The 16,118-nt window shown below is 47.5% G+C and overlaps 1 protein-coding gene across 3 annotated transcripts in view; it reads right to left on the bottom strand.

The window, feature by feature from the left end:
• The window catches only part of emc10 (ER membrane protein complex subunit 10), a 63,294-nt gene extending 47,795 nt beyond the window's left edge, over positions 1-15,499 (bottom strand). For 2 of the 3 annotated variants that reach the window (XR_015073934.1, XM_085969741.1), the window contains exons 1-2: positions 15,275-15,499; positions 71-137 (exon numbers count right to left, since the gene is read on the bottom strand). Coding sequence is in view for 2 of the 3 variants with exons in the window: in XM_085969741.1 (XP_085825867.1) it covers positions 71-137; positions 15,275-15,355 (148 nt within the window). In the remaining variant the exon portion in view is untranslated. The remainder of the gene's footprint in view (positions 1-70; positions 138-15,274) is intronic. The other variant, XM_085969740.1, reaches the window with a different exon arrangement.
• Positions 15,500-16,118: the final 619 nt, after the last annotated feature.

Genomic DNA, 16,118 nt, shown 5'->3' with positions numbered 1-16,118 from the left:
GATTAGGATTTCCATTTGGAAAACCTGTTCCTGTACTGAAGATCAATTCTCATCAACTCTTTGGACTTACCAAATTCAAATGAGTGTTCGAGGGGCACAGACAGTCCTGTGATTTCAGAGTCTAGAACATCTCCTGGCTGAAAGAGAAGGGAGAGAAATGAGTGGGTGTGCAGCACTGCAGGATTGGAAAATAGATCTTATTCCCATTCTCGCGTATAAAAGTTTTTCCTCATGTCGACCTAACTCGCACCAAGTCCCGTTCGCCCATCACCCCCTGTGCTCGCTGACCTACATTGGCTCCCGGTTAAGCAGCCCTCGATTTCAAAATTCTCATCCTTGTTTTCAAATCCCTCCGTGGCCTCGCCCCTCCCTCTCTCTGTAACCTCCTCCAGCCCCACAAACACCCCACTCCGATATGTCTGCGCGCCTCTAATTCTGCCCTCTTGCGCATCCCTGATTATAATCGCTCAACCTTTGGTGGCCGTGCCTTCAATTGCCTGGGCCCTAAGCTCTGGAATTCCCTGCCTAAACCTCTCCACCTCTCTTTCCTCCTTTAAGACGCTCCTTAAAACCTACCTCTTTGACCAAGCTTTTGGTCACCTGGTGTCAAATTTTTTGTCTTAAAATACTCCTGTGCAGCGCCTTGGGACGTTTTACTACGTTAAAGGCGCTATATAAATACAAGCTGTTGTTGTTGTTCTGTGCTCAGTAATAGCATCAAGCACTACCTGATCAGGCATGAGTCAAGGAGGCCAAGCAGCTCGAGCAGCAGAGCTTCTTAAAAATAAGGTACAAAGCTAGGTGGGACAGTAAGCTGTGAGGAGAACACACAGAGTCTGCACAGGGATATACAGGAAACTTTGTGCTATCCGGCACCGACGGGACCGAGCTGTTGCCGTTCCCTCAAAACTGCCGGACACTCCAGCGCTAATGTTGAAAGATACGGAAGCTTCTGAGCTCCGTATCTGTCAACAAACCCTGTTGCAGCTTCTAAACAGTCCAAGCGTCTCTGTAGCTTAGCAACAGCTTCAGCAGACCTTGCAGAGCTTGACTGTTGAGGAAAAAAGCAACAAGAAAAAAAACCTAACGAAAATGGCACCTGATTTTTGCCGGTGGCTCGAGCATTCCGGACAATTAGCCTCCGGATAACACAAAGTTTCCTGTAGATAGACTAAGTGAGTGGGCAGTAAGGTGGCAGATGGAGTATAATGTAGTGAAATGTGAGGTTATTCACTTTGGTAGGAAGAATAGGAAAACAGAGTATTTTTTAAATGGTGAGAAACTTTCAAATGTTGGTGTTCAGAGAGATTTGGGTGTCCTCGTGCAAGAAACACAGAAAGCTAGCATGCAGGTACAGCAAGCAATAAGGAAGGCAAATGGCATGTTGGCCTTTATTGCAAGGGGGTTGGAGTATAAGAGTGAGGAAGTCTTGCTGCAATTGTACAGGGCCTTGGTGAGACCACACCTGGAGTACTGTGCACAGTTTTGGTCTCCTTATCTGAGGAAGGATATACTTGCCTTGGAGGCGGTGCAGCGAAGGTTCACTAGATTGATTCCTGGGATGAGAGGGCTGTCCTATGATGAGAGATTGTGTAGAATGGGCCGATACTCTCTGGAGTTTAGAAGAATGGGAGGTGACCTCATTGAAACATACTAGATTCTGAAGGGGATTGACAGGGTAGATGCTGAGAGGTTGTTTCCTCTGGCTGGAGAGTCTAGAACTGGGGACATAGTCTCAGTATAAAGGGTCAGCCATTTAAGACCGAGATCAGGAGGAATTTCTTCACTCAGAGGGTTGTGAATCTTTGGAATTCTCTGCCCCAGAGGGCTGTGAATGCTGAGTCTTTGAGTATATTCAAGGCTGAGATCGATAGATTTTTGGACTCTAGGGGAATCAAGGGATATGGAGATCGGGCGGGAAAGTGGAGTTGAGGTCGATGATCAGCCATGATCTTATTGAATGGCGGAGGCAGGCTTGAGGGGCCGAATGGCCGACTCCTGCTCCTAATTCTTATGTTCTTAAGCACAAAAAAATTGCTCAAATTTACTTTAGCTATTTTAGAAATGTAGGTAATGGCCAAAAACCCATAGGTCAAGGCATCATCAAGATTTAAAAGGGGTAGGAGTGAATAACAAATCAGGACTGGGCGATAGCGAACCTAGATTTCAACAGCTTGAACATTATGGATGGAAGCGAAGATAAGAAATTCCGAAGCTTTGAGCTTTATGGGAAAATAAGCTAGAATAGAAGATGCCACAATGAGTCTTAATGTCAAGCAGTGAGGATTCAGGGAAAAGGATGCGTATGTTGGGCAGATCAGTATCAAAAAACAAATAAAAAATTGAAAGGAGGGTCTACTTGACAGGGAAATACATTCAATGCAAAGTGCTTCCCTTTTTATGCTTTAATTTTTTTTAAACGAGGAAAAATTAAGACGATGAAACATCATATTGAGACCTGATGTTTCAGTTCAGATGGAGGGCGCTCAGGGACTCAGTTGAGAACAGACCCCCGTGACACATTTGCACAGTGATAATAAATTTGCTCTTTTTCCTTCATTATGGATTACACATTGACTAAGAAAATAGGAAAAGTGACCCAATGCAAAACCTCTCATTCTAAGTCTGTAATTGGTTGTAGATGTGCACTCAAGCCACAGAGACATTCTCACTCTCACTATAGATACGCTCCTATATCCCTGCAACAAAAGAGGCTGCCTTCAGTCAAACCACCTCCCCATCACAACCCCATTTCATACCACTACGGCACAGAATGCTTAAGGAAAGACTAGCATTTATATAGCGCCTTTCACGACCTCACGTCCAAAAGAACTTTACAGCCAATGGAGTACCTTTAAAGTGTAGTCACTGTTGTAATGTAGGAAGCTGGGCAGCCAATTTGTGCACAGCAAGCTCCCACAAACAGCAATGAACTAATGGCTGGATAATCTGTTTTTAGTGATGTTGGTTGAGGGATAGATATTGGCCCCAGGGGAGAACTCCCCTGCCTCCTCTTCAAAATACAGGAAACTTGCGGTTTACCGGCACCTAAATAACCGAAAATCTCGGTTAACCGGCAAAATTCAGGAGTAGGTTTTACTTCATATTGTATTTGCCTTCTTCCATCTGTTGCTGTGCAAGGGTGTGGCTGCAGCTGTTGCTAAGCTACAGAGACGCTTGGAACTTGTGGCCATTGTTCTACAGTTGTTGCTAAGCAACAGGGTTTGTTGCTTTATACGGAGCTGTCAGCTCTCCGTATCTTTTACTATAGCATTCGGTTATCCGGAATTTTTGATGAACCGGCACCACGTCGGTCCGTCCGTGCCAGATAAAAAAAAGTTTCCTGTAGTGGCTGTGGGATCTTCCACGTCCAGCCAAGAGGGCAGGCTGGGCCTCGGTTTAACGTCTCATCCGAAAGACGGCAACTCCGACAGTGCGGCGCTCCCTCTGCGCTGGAGTGTCAACGTGGGATTTTGTGCTCGAGTCTCCGGAGTGGGACTTGAACCCACGCCCTGCGGACTCAGAGGCGAGAGAGTGCTGCCCGCTGAGCCCCAGCTGATGCCATAAGCACCAATGCTCTGCCGAATGGAGGGCTTTTAAAAAGATGGCATCCTACAACATCTGCTAAAAGTTGAGCTGCAATTATTGACGTCACAGTTAGTGATGTGGTGTTATTAGCAGAATTGCAGTGATGTGCAATGGTAGGCAGGTGATATGTTTTGCACTAGATGCATTTGAACAATGCTAATCATGCAACAGTACAATTATAGGTTTTGTATTTCCAAACTTAGGGTATGTTTGGAGAGATTATTATGAGCTGTATAACACTAGTGCTGGTGGTTACATGTCTCGCCCTGGTGGTAGTAATGGGAGTAACTGATGTGATGAATTAAAACCATCACAAAGATGCGTATCGGCACCAACATTAAAAAAGCACTACCCGTTTTGCAATTATTCCTATAGCGTTTTAGTACCAATATGCTAAAGAAGCCTCATGACAGCACGGTGATACCTCATTGTAAGTAATTATATCGCTAATTAAAAGTCAGCTTCCAGCAACTACAGGAAACTCTTTATTATCCGGCACCGACGGGACCGGCGTGGTGCCGGTTTATCAAAAAAGTCCGATTACAGAGAGGTATAGTTTAAAAGGTACGAGAGCTCCGTACACAGCAACAAATCCAGGCTTCCCTGTTGCTTAGCAACATATGCAGGAACTCCGGCCACAGACCAAGCGTCCCTGTTGCTTAGCAACAAGTGCAGGAACCCCGGTTACACAGCCACAGATCCAGGAACGGCCACTAATATGAAGTAAAACTTACCTGAACCTACTCCTGAATTTTGCCGGTTAACAGAGATTTCCGGTTATTTAGGTGCCGGTAAATCGAGAGTTTCTTGTATTCACATTTACAAGATGTATCAAGGAGTCGGCACTTTACCTTCAAAGCTCCCTTTTCTTTGGAGTCAAATATTTTTGGTAAAATTCAAAGTTGAAATATTTCTGCCCATTTCCAAGCACACCCAAATCGCGACAGTGCCAAGCAGCACTCACTACAAGAGATTATATCTGTCATTAATGCAGATTTATTGGACAAGAGAGTGCGGTAAATCACAGGGTGACTGCATATAGTACACATTATACTACAGCTAAGGCAGAAACCTGCACCTTTGCTGGGAGCAAATGGATTAATTAATTTTATTTATGTCTTATTTTTAAGCACCGTTCATAATCTGTGACAAAATCATTTCCGATAACTTCAATTATGTATTCTGCCTCAGAGATCACCATGCCTAGGTGAGGGTAATGAGGAGTAAAAAAGCAAAACTGACATTCTCAAGGACTTGTGTAGTGCAGGAGGTTTGCACACTGGTGCTTTACCTCGAGAACCTGGGTTTGAATCCGACCCAGATGGCAAACTGTTGAGGGTCATACAGCAACTGGGGCTGCCTCAACTCGGTACAACAGCACAGGTCACTCACAATTTGCCACAAATTGCAGTCTCACTCAAGCAAGCCCATCAGTGCAATAGGCAGTGTTCTTGTGAGGCTCGAGTTGAAGTTCACTGTCGGAAGAGAGATGGAAGAGTTTTACTCTGTACCTGGCTGTTCTATACCTGACCCAGGAATAGTCCATGCCAACACGGCTGGAACAACATGTTCCATTCCGACACTGACAACAACAACAACCTGAATTGAAACAGCGCCTTTAACGTAGTAAAATGTAAGAACATAAGAAATCGGAGCAGGAGTCAGCCATTCGGCCCCTCGACCCTGCTCCGCCATTCAATGAGATCATGGCTGATCTTCTACCTCAACTCCATTCACCGGCCCTATCGCCATATCCCTCGATGCCCTTACTAGTCAGAAATCTATCGACTTCTGTTTTGAATATACCCCAATGACTGAGCCTCCACAGCCCTCTGGGGTAGAGAATTCCAAAGATTCACCACCCTCTGTGTGAAGACATTTCTCCTCATCGCAGTCCTAAATGGCCGACCCCTTATTCTGAGGCTGTGACCCCTGGTTCTAGACTCCTCAGCCAGGCGAAACATCCTCCCTGCATCTACCCTGTCAGGCCCTGTAAGAATTTTGTATGTTTCAATGAGATCACCTCTCATTCTTCTAAACACTACAGAATATAGGCCTAGTCTACTCAATCTCTCCTCATAGGACAATCCCCCCATCCCAGGAATCAGTCTGGTGAACCTTATCCTTCCTTAGGTAAGGAGACCAAAACTGTACACAGTACTCCAGGTGTGGTCTCACCAGGGCCCTATATAATTGCAGCAAGACGTCTTTACTCTTATACTCAAATTTTCTTGTAATAAAGGCCAACATAGCATTTTCTTTCCTAATTGCTTGCTGTACCTGCATGTTAACTTTCAGTGATTTGTGTACAAGGACACCCAGGTCCCTCTGAACACCAACATTTCCCAATCTCTCACCATTTAAAAAATACTCTGCTTTTCTATTTTTCCTACCAAAGTGGATAACTTCACATTTCTCCACATTATATTCCATTTGCCATGTTCTTGCCCACTCACTTAGCATGTCTATATCCCCTTGAAGCCTCTTTGCAACCTCCTCACAACTTATGTTCCCACCTAGCTTTGTATCATCAGCAAACTTGGATATATTACATTTGGTCCCCTCATCCAAATCATTGATGTAGATTGTGAATAGCTGAGGCCCAAGCACTGATCCTTGCGGTACCCCACTAGTTACAGCTTGCCAACCTGAAAATGTCCCATTTATTCCTACTCTGTTTGCTGTCTGTTAACCAATCCTCAATCCATGCTAGTACATTGCCCCCAATCCCATGAGCCCTAATTGTGTTTAATAACCTCTTGTGTGGCACCTTATCGAATGCCTTCTGAAAATCTAAATACACCACATCTACTGGATCCCCCTGGTCTAGTCTGCTAGTTACAACCTCAAAAAACTCTTAACAGATTCGTCAAACACGATTTCCCTTTCATAAATCTGTGCTGACTCTGCCCAATCCTATTATTATTTTCTAAGTGCCCTGTTACCACGTCCTTAAGAATAGATTCTAGCATTTGCCCTACTACTGATATCAGGCTAACATCTCAAGGCGCTTCACAGGAGCTTTAGCAAACAAAATTTGACACCGAGCCACATAAGGAGATAACAGCCTAGAAATTGCAGTCAGTAGGCGTACCTCCCGAGTACGCCTCTGACCTTCGAAACATGGACGAAATTAGCTGCTGGCGCCCAGGCTGCGGAGAGTTGGGGTCTCAGGCCTCGAGACGGAGGCCAGCGTAATGGCCCACGGATCCCAGGAGGTTCGGAAGCGTACCTGGGATCACACGGGCCCAGACTTCCAATGACAAAGGAGAATTCCATTGCAATCATTTACGAAGGGAATCCCCATATGATATGCAATGGAATCCCCAAATCTAATAATTATACAATGCACAGAATTGCAATTTTATTCATAAGTTCCTTAATTGCCCCAACCTCAATAAAAATTTAATTTTTTGATCATTTTAATCATTAAGACTGTACTCCAGGCCAATATTTGCTTAAACTAATTTAATAAAGTGTATGTGCATAATTCAGGATATAAAAATGTTTAATTTAAGGTTTAGATATCTCCTTACGCTGATGCAAGCAAGCCGTATGCCTGCTTGCATCAACTACAGGAAACTCTCGATTTACCGGCACCTAAATTAACCGGAAATTTCTGTTAACCGGCAAAATTCAGGAGTAGGTTTAGGTAAGTTTTACTTCCTATTAGTGGCCGTTCCTGGATCTGTGGCCGTGTAACCGGGGTTCCTGCACCTGTTGCTATGCAACAGGGACGCCTGGATCTGTGGCCGTGTACGGGGCTCTCGTGCCTTTTACTATACCTCTCTGTAATCCGGACTTTTTGATAAACCGGCATCATGCTGGTCCCGTCGGTGCCGGATAAAAAAGAGTTTCCTGTATATAAGACTTATAAGTGGACAATTGCTGGCCAAATAGTCCAACTCTGCACCAACGATTGCTTTTTCGGAGCCCACGCAGATGACTTGTCGACGCCTACGCTGATAGGCCGCAAGTTCCAGATTTGGCGCAAGGGCGTGTGGAAATCCAGAACTTGCGGAGCATTTCAAAGGGATTTTGACGGCGTACTCACAGACACCGCAATTTCAGGGCCATTAGTGCAGTTGGTCAAAGAAGTAGGTTTTACGGAGCGTCTTAAAGGAGGAAAGAGAGGCAGAGAGCTTTAGGGAGGGAATTCCAGAGCTTAGGGCCTTAGCAGCTGAAGGCACGGCCACCAATGGCGGAGCAATTAAAACCGGGGTGCTCCCTAGGCCAGAATTTGAGGAGCGCAGATATCTCGGAGGGTTGTGGGGCTGGAGGAGATTACAGAGACAGGGAGGGGTGAGGCCATGGAGGGATTTGAAAACAAGGATGAGAATTTTTAAACTGAGGCGTTGCTTAACTGGGAGCCAATGTAGGTCAGCGAGCACAGGGGGTGATGGGTGAACAGGACTTGGAGCGTGTTAGGACATGGGCAGCAGAGTGTTGGATGACCTGGGAGGCCGGCCAGGAGTGCATTGGAATAGTCAAGTCTAGAGGTAACAAAAGCATGGACGAGGGTTTCAGCAGCAGATGAGCTGAGGCAGGGGTGAAGTCGGCCGATGTTATGGAGGTGGAAATAGGGGATCTTAGTGATGGCACGGATATGTGGTTGGAAGCTCATTTCAGGGTCAACTACAACACCAAGGTTGCAAACAGTCTGGTTCTGCCTCAGACAGTTGCGAGAGAGAGGGATGGAGTCAGTGGCTAGGGAACGGATTTTGTGGCGGGGATCGAAGACAATGGGGCCGATTTTCCCGCAGATGCGGGGAATTGTCGGGTTCCCCGAATGTCGGGGTTCCGACATGAATCTAAATGGGTCTGCCACATCGATGCAATTTTCCCTCAATTGGCCAATTCATTTCCAGCGTGTGGGAACCCCTGCTAATTGACTATTTCCAGTCAGAAAGCCCCACAGTATGATGTCATCATTCGTGGTGCTTTCAAGGTCCACAGCAAGCACTGCATCCTCTGAAGGCTTCCAAACGAACCATACAGGATGGTAGAGGAGCCTGCAGCAGCTGTGGCCAGTGCCAGACCCCGAGCTGCCTCCAAAATCGACGAGGGCCCACAGGGAGGTCCTCTTCCCTAGGTCAGGGAGGAAGAGGCCTCCCACTGAGACCAAGGCTGCATGGATGCAGGTGTCAGCAGATGTCAACTCACTGGGAGTCACCAGAAGAACCTTGGCATTACATCTCTAACTCCTTCCTTTACTCCCCCACAGTACCATCCAGAGCCACCGTCCTCACTGTGGAGGAGGAAGAGGCTTTGCAGCCAGACTCCTCAGAGGAAGCTCCAACCTTTGAGGGCGCAGTGTCAGCAGAAGTAAGCGCACCCAGCACCAGCGCAGACACTCACACCTCGGGGGGACATAGAGTAGCGTTGTCACCTGGTGTTTCACAGCTCACAAGTGAGCCTCAGCAGATTCTGGAGACAGGGACAGCAGTGGAGAGTCCTCGTCGGAGGGCGCAGGACTCTGCCAGCTCAGCTCAGCTGCATGTCGACCCTCTGCCTCTGGGTCCATCTGCAAGAGAAGAGGTGATGGATCTCCATGCACAGATGCAGGAGTCTCTGGCAGGTTTTGTCTCCAGGGTCGCTGCGAGTGTGGAGCGAATGGAGGAGTCCATAGCGAAGATGAGCTGAGCCTTTGCGTAGTCATTGGCGCATGAACGCATCACCATGGAAAGGTTGGCAACCTCCATGGAGGAGATAAGTCGCCAGCATACAGGAAAAATGGTGAGTGCTCATAATAGAATGACATCTCTTGAGGAGCGCTGGGCAGCTAATGAACAGAGAAACCAGACCTTCATGGAAGTCCTTCTGAGTAGGACTGCAAGTGCAGATACGGGTCCCCATGGCCCCCTGATGCGCAGCAAGGTGCTCTCAAGCCACATCCAAGCGCTGGCCCTTTCTGGCCTGTGCAGCTTCAGGTGAGTGAGCAGCAGCCTGGCGCTCCTGCTGCTGATGCTGCTGTTCCTGGTTCTGCTGCTGACGCCTCTGCTGCTGGAGATCCTCTAATGGCATGAAGGGAAGGGAAAAAAGGCCTTCCATACTTCTGGTAGATGCCTCCATTGAGGAAGCGCTGAGTGAGGGTGCCGAGAGGTGCTTCCCAGGAGCTCACACTGGAGAAGTGTGTGAGGCTCCAACCTTCCACAGCTGTGCCTAAGCCTTGAACAAGTTGCCCCAAGCCTGAAACAACAAGGTTCTGCAACCTACAAATGCTGTCTGATTAAATCTCTTCTTTCCTGATTGACCTGCAGCTGAAAGTAAGCAAGCCGACATTGTTCACGCCAGGTTTCATCAGCGGTGTTCCCACCAGGCGTGGTTTACGTGGGGAAAGGCTGAAAATTGCAAGGGCTCCTTAAAATGGCATTATAGATGCCAATTATTGCTGATTAGGCTCCCGATGACCAGTCCCGCCTGCTGCGGGCGGGACTGATTCGGGTTGCATTGAAACGCCGGGGCGAAAGTCGTACGGGGCGGGGAATCAGGCGGGTGGGGGGCGCGACCCCCTATTTTTGCGATTTCCCCACCCCCCCCCCACACGCCTGAAACCCTGCCTGACGGCTCCAGGAAAATCGAGGCCAATGGCTTCGGTTTTCCCAATATTTAGTTGGGGGAAATTTGTGTGGAGGACGCAAAGAATCTCCAAAGGGATATTGATGGGCTAAGTGAGTGGGCAAAAATCTGACAGATGGAGTTTAATATGGGAAAATGCGAGGTTATCCACTTTGGTAGGATATGTAAAAAAGCAAATTGTTATTTAAATGGGGAGAGATTACAAAATGCTGAGGTACAGAGGGATCTGGGGGTCCTTGTACATGAATCACAAAAAGTTAGCATGCAGGTACAGCAAGTAATTAGGAAGGCAAATGGAATGTTGGCCTTTATTGCAAAGGGAATGGAGTATAAAAGTAGGGAAGTCCTGTTACAACTGTACAGGGTGTTGGTGAGACCACACCTGGAGTACTGCGTACAGTTTTGGTCTCCTTATTTAAGGAAGGATATACTTGCATTGGAGGCAGTTCAGAGAAGGTTCACGAGATTGATTCCGGAGATGAAGGGGTTGTCTTATGAAGAAAGGTTGAGCAGGTTGGGCCTATACTCATTGGAGTTTAGAAGAACGAGAGGGGATCTTATTGATATAAGATTCTGAAGGGGGCTTGACAGGGTAGAAGCAGAGAGGATGTTTTCCCTCGTGGGGGAATCTAGAACTAGGGGGCATAATTTCAGAATAAAGGGGGCACCCATTTAAATCGGAAATGAGGAGGAATTTCTTCTCTCTGAGGGTCGTGAATCTTTGGAATTCTCTTCCCCAGAGAGCTGTGGAGGCTGGGTCATTGAATATATTTAAGATTGAGAGAGACAGATTTTTGAAAAGTATGGGAGTCGAGGGTTATGGGGAGCGGGCAGGGAAGTGGAGTTGAGGCCAAGATCAGATCAGCCACGATCTTATTGAATGGCGGAGCAGGCTCGAGGGGCTGAATGACCGACTCCTGCTCCTACGTCTTATGTTCTTATCTAGTACCGAATGTCGGACAAGCAGTCCGACATCCGAAACTCTGAACTGCTGAGCTTAGTACAATGTGAATCTTCATCAAAAAGATTCAAGCTGGGCTGTACTCCAGGCCTGAAATTATTCCAACCCTTGATGATTGCTAAACCGGTCTTAATCGGTTTCTAACATTTCACATGGATTGTCAGCGCCGTCAGACATGTGTAAAGTTAAAGGATAGCTCGCTGGAAACTGGATAGCTCAGCTCAATCTAACCAGCAGCGGATCGTGAAAAGGATTCAGACTTGAGAAACAGACTGAGTACTTACAGACATGTCTAACAGGTGCAACCCACCACTCGAATACTTGAGCTTTGATTTTCATTTCATGTCACCCCAGCCTCATGTTCTCCTCTGCTGAAGGCATGTTGGTGTACAGAACCAACTTCTGGTAACCTACCATAGTGGCTATTCCGCATTCACGAGCCTAGGCAGTGGATGCCAGTAGGCTGTTTGGCAACATAGGGCATCACAACTGACCACAATTCTGCCCTCACATGATGTCCACACACGTACATTTCAGTGTCAGCCAGTGGCTCAGTGGGCAGCGCTCTCGCCTCTGAGTCAGAAGGTTGTGGGTTCAAGTCCCACTCCAGAGACTTGAGCACAAAAATCTAGGCTGACACTCCAGGGCAGTGCTGAGGGAGTGCTGCACTGTCGGAGGTGCCGTCTTTCAGATGAGACATTAAACCGAGGCCCTGTCTGCTCTCTCCGGTGGACGTAAAAGATCCCATGGTCACTATTTCGAAGAATAGCAGGGGAGTTCTCCCCGGTGTCCTGGGGCCAATATTTCTCCCTCAATCAACATAACAAAAACAGATTATCTGGTCATTATCACACTGCTGTTTGTGGGAGCTTGCTGTGTGCAAACTGGCTGCCGCGTTTTCTACATTACAACAGTGACTCCACTTCAAAAAGTACTTCATTGGCTGTAAAGCGCTCTGAGATGTGCGGGGGTTGTGAAAGGCGCTACATAAATGCAAGTCTTTTTTTTCCTCTTCCAAAGTTTAAAATTTCCGGTTTCAGTTCCATTAACAAGCGTGACCTACAAAGCTGTCACATATACCCTCCAGCAAACACCCCGTGTCCTCTCCCCAACCCCCTATCAACTCCTGCTTGTTGTCATTTACACACAATTCGCTTAGAATTACTAAACACCTAAAATAAACAGCATGGATCAATGGAATGTATAAAATAATCCAAAATGTTGTTGCACCCTGTTGGAGAGTTTGGTGGACGTTTTCAGTCTGTAAAGATGTACTTCTACTCTCCCACTTGATATTGCAGGCAAGAGAACCAGAGGCGAGATGAGAGAATGAGAACACATAGGACAGTCGGCTGGTATGCAGATGGTTATGGCCTTGACAGTTAATCATCCTGGGAATCCTTCCACTACTTCACACTGTTCTCCACGAGAAGCGTGTGAAGATACAAAAACAATCTTGAGAAAATGGCAAATCTCGTCGGAACAAAGGACCTATTCCCCAATTAGTTCAACCTTTTTTGTTTTTAAAGCAATACCCTCATAAGGAAACAGTCAACCTCCATTTTAGAATATTATCTGGACAGCAATGCTCTTGGTTTGAGGACATGCTGACAAATACAGGAAACTTTTGATTTACCGGCACCTAAATAACCAAAAATCTCGGTTAACCGGCAAAATTCAGGAGTAGGTTCAGGTAAGTTTTACTTCATATTGTACTTGCCTTCCTCATCTGTTGCTGTGCAAGGGTGTGGCTGCAGCTGTTGCTAAGCTACAGAGATGCTTGGAACTTGTGGCCATTGTTCTGCACTTGTTGCTAAGCAACAGGGTTTGTTGCTTTATACGGAGCTCTCAGCTCTCCGTATCTTTTACTATAGCGCTCGGTTATCCAGAATTTTTGATGAACCGGCACCACGTCGGTGCCAGATAAAAAAAAGTTTCCTGTACACCAAATAGCTTAAGAAGGTTCCAGAATAACAAGCTGCACCGTGTAATGCCACCCACAATTATTTTAAATATTCCATCAATCCAATTTATCATATATATGTCTAGAATTCCGAGTACCCATCTGAGGCCATTTTTGAATATCTGTATGTGAATGTGTGTATTTATGAATGTGTCCTTGCCTTGGGTGTTTTTATAGAATCATAGAATGATACAGCACAGAAGGAGGCCATTCGGCCCATCGTGCCTGTGCCGGCTCTTTGAAAGAGCTCTCCAATTAGTCCCACTCCCCGTAGCCCTGCAAATGTTTTCCTTTTCAAGTATTTATCCAATTCCCTTTTGAAAGTTATTATTGAATCTGCTCCCACCGCCCTTTCAGGCAGCGCGATCCAGATCACAACAACTCGCTGCGTAAAAAACATTCTCTCATCTCATCTCTGGTTCTTTTGTAAATCTGTGTCCTCTGGTTACCGACCCTTCTGTCACTGAAAACAGTTTCTCCTTATTTACCCTCTGATTTTGAACACCTCTACCCTTAAACTTAGCTGCTATAAGGAGAACAACCCCAGCTTCTCTAGCCTCTCAATGTAACTGAAGTCCCTCATCCCTGGTACCATTCTGGTAAATCTCCTCTGCACCCTCTCCAAGGCCTTGACATCCTTCCTAAAGTGTGGGGCCCAGAATTGGATACAATACTCCAGGCTGGGGCTGTATGCGTATCGGTGGGAATGTATTTACAATGCATCTGTTTGGGTGCATGCGTGCATGGAAGTGTTGGTGTACACATGAATAAGTTCAACTGCATATATGGGAGATGATGTCTGCATATATATGTACAATAAAAAAAGAGATATCTGGATGTACAAATGCGGATATAGCTGCGGAAGAGAGGCAGGCAGCTGGAGCAATCCCCACCATCAGCCCGGTCTAACGTGTAATTGTTGATGGTCACATTGGCCAGGGGGCAGGAGCAGACCCATGAGGAGGTCCTCCGACTTGCCCCCCCTCCTCCGTACCGGGTGGCAAACGATCAGGAGCGTGGGACTGAAGAGCAGACAGAAATTGAGGTGCAGCCCCTTCAAATAACAGGGGCTCCAACCTCTCACACTCCGTGTAGATACAGAACATGGACATATCCAGGCCGAAAAAGTTACAAGCGGCCTGGGAATTTGTGAAGCGACTTAAAAACCTATTGGACGGGTCTGCTCCGTGCAACACACCCCACGCCATATTCCCAATAGTGCAGGGGAGGACTTCCACGTAGAGACCTCCATTGGGGACCCCTGCCTCCGCATAGGTTTAGTTGTGCCCGGTGCTAGGTATTCTGGTCTGGCTGTCCCTGTTGCTGGGTATTATGGTCTGGCTGTCCCTGTTGCTGGGTATTATGGTCTGGCTGTCCCTGTTGCTGGGTATTATGGTCTGGCTGTCGCTGGGTATTATGGTCTGGCTGTCCCTGTTGCTGGGTATTATGGTCTGCCTGTTGCTGGGTATTATGGTCTGGCTGTCCTTGTTGCTGGGTATTATGGTCTGGCTGTTGCTGGGTATTATGGTCTGGCTGTGCTCTGTTGCTGGATATTCTGGTCTGGCTGTCCCTGTTGCTGGGTATTATGGTCTGGCTGTCCCTGTTGCTGGGTATTATGGTCTGGCTGTCCCTGTTGCTGGGTATTATGGTCTGGCTGTCGCTGGGTATTATGGTCTGGCTGTCCCTGTTGCTGGGTATTATGGTCTGCCTGTTGCTGGGTATTATGGTCTGGCTGTCCCTGTTGCTGGGTATTATGGTCTGGCTGTCCCTGTTGCTGGGTATTATGGTCTGCCTGTTGCTGGGTATTATGGTCTGGCTGTCCCTGTTGCTGGGTATTATGGTCTGGCTGTCCCTGTTGCTGGGTATTATGGTCTGGCTGTGCTCTGTTGCTGGATATTATGGTCTGGCTGTCCCTGTTGCTGGGTATTATGGTCTGGCTGCCCCTGTTGCTGGATATTATGGTCTGGCTGTCCCTGTTGCTGGATATTATGGTCTGGCTGCCCCCTGTTGCTGGGTATTATGGTCTGGCTGTGCCTGTTGCTGGGTATTATGGTCTGGCTGTGCTCTGTTGCTGGGTATTATGGTCTGCCATAGTTTAAACAGAGGCCGGCGTTTCATCCCTGACGGCCTCACGCCGCCACTCCCCCCGCCCGCAGGCCGGCTACAGTCACTCGCTCGCTCACCCTCCTGGAGTTGCAGAGACCGGCACCGGAGAGGCTCAGGAGCAGGAAGCAGCTCAGCACAGCGCCGCGACTCGACTCCATCAGTGGTGGGGGAACTGTGGAGCAGCAAGACTACAAGGGCAATGCAAGACGGGATTCTGGAGGACCAGCGCCGTGAGATATGCTGGGATACAGGAGGACCGTGGCTGCCAGCGCAGTGAGGGATGCTGGGATTCTGGAGGACCAGCTCAGTGAGGGATGATGGGATACTGGAGGACCAGCTCAGTGAGGGATGATGGGATACTGGAGGACCATGGCTGTGTAGGATGATGGGATACAGGAGGAATACCTCTGAGGGAGCTGGAGGTACAGCAGGTTGCTGGAAGAGCGTGTTTGTTCACCCTATTCATGTGTAAGATACTGAGCAAACATAGTCAACCATCCTTGCCTATAAAATTGGCCACCCACCCCCTTCTTAGCATTCCAGCGCCTTCCTCCTGTTGCCACACCTGTAATTCTAAAGTCAGAAAGCTGTTCTTACTGTCAGCTGTGGCTAAGTGGGCCGCACTCTCGTCCCTGAGTCAGAAGGTTGTGGGTTCAAGCCCCACTCCAGAGACTTGAGCACAAAAATCTAGTGCAGTACTGAGGGAATGCTGCACTGTTGGAGGTGCCGTTTTTCAGATGTGGTGTTAAACCGAGGCCCCGTCTGCTCTCTCAGGTGGATGTCAAAGATCCCGCGGCCACTATTTTGAAGAAGAGTAGGGGAGTTCTCCCCGGTGTCCTGGGCCAATATTTATCCCTCAAACAACGTCACTAAAGCAGATTATCTGGTCATTATCACATTGCTGTTCGTGGGAGTTTGCTG

This window comes from Somniosus microcephalus, chromosome 28 (assembly GCF_052327205.1).
Source record: "Somniosus microcephalus isolate GS21.2 chromosome 28, FLI_Smic_1.0, whole genome shotgun sequence".
Lineage (NCBI taxonomy): Eukaryota > Metazoa > Chordata > Chondrichthyes > Squaliformes > Somniosidae > Somniosus > Somniosus microcephalus.
This window is presented reverse-complemented; position numbering and strand designations above follow the sequence as displayed.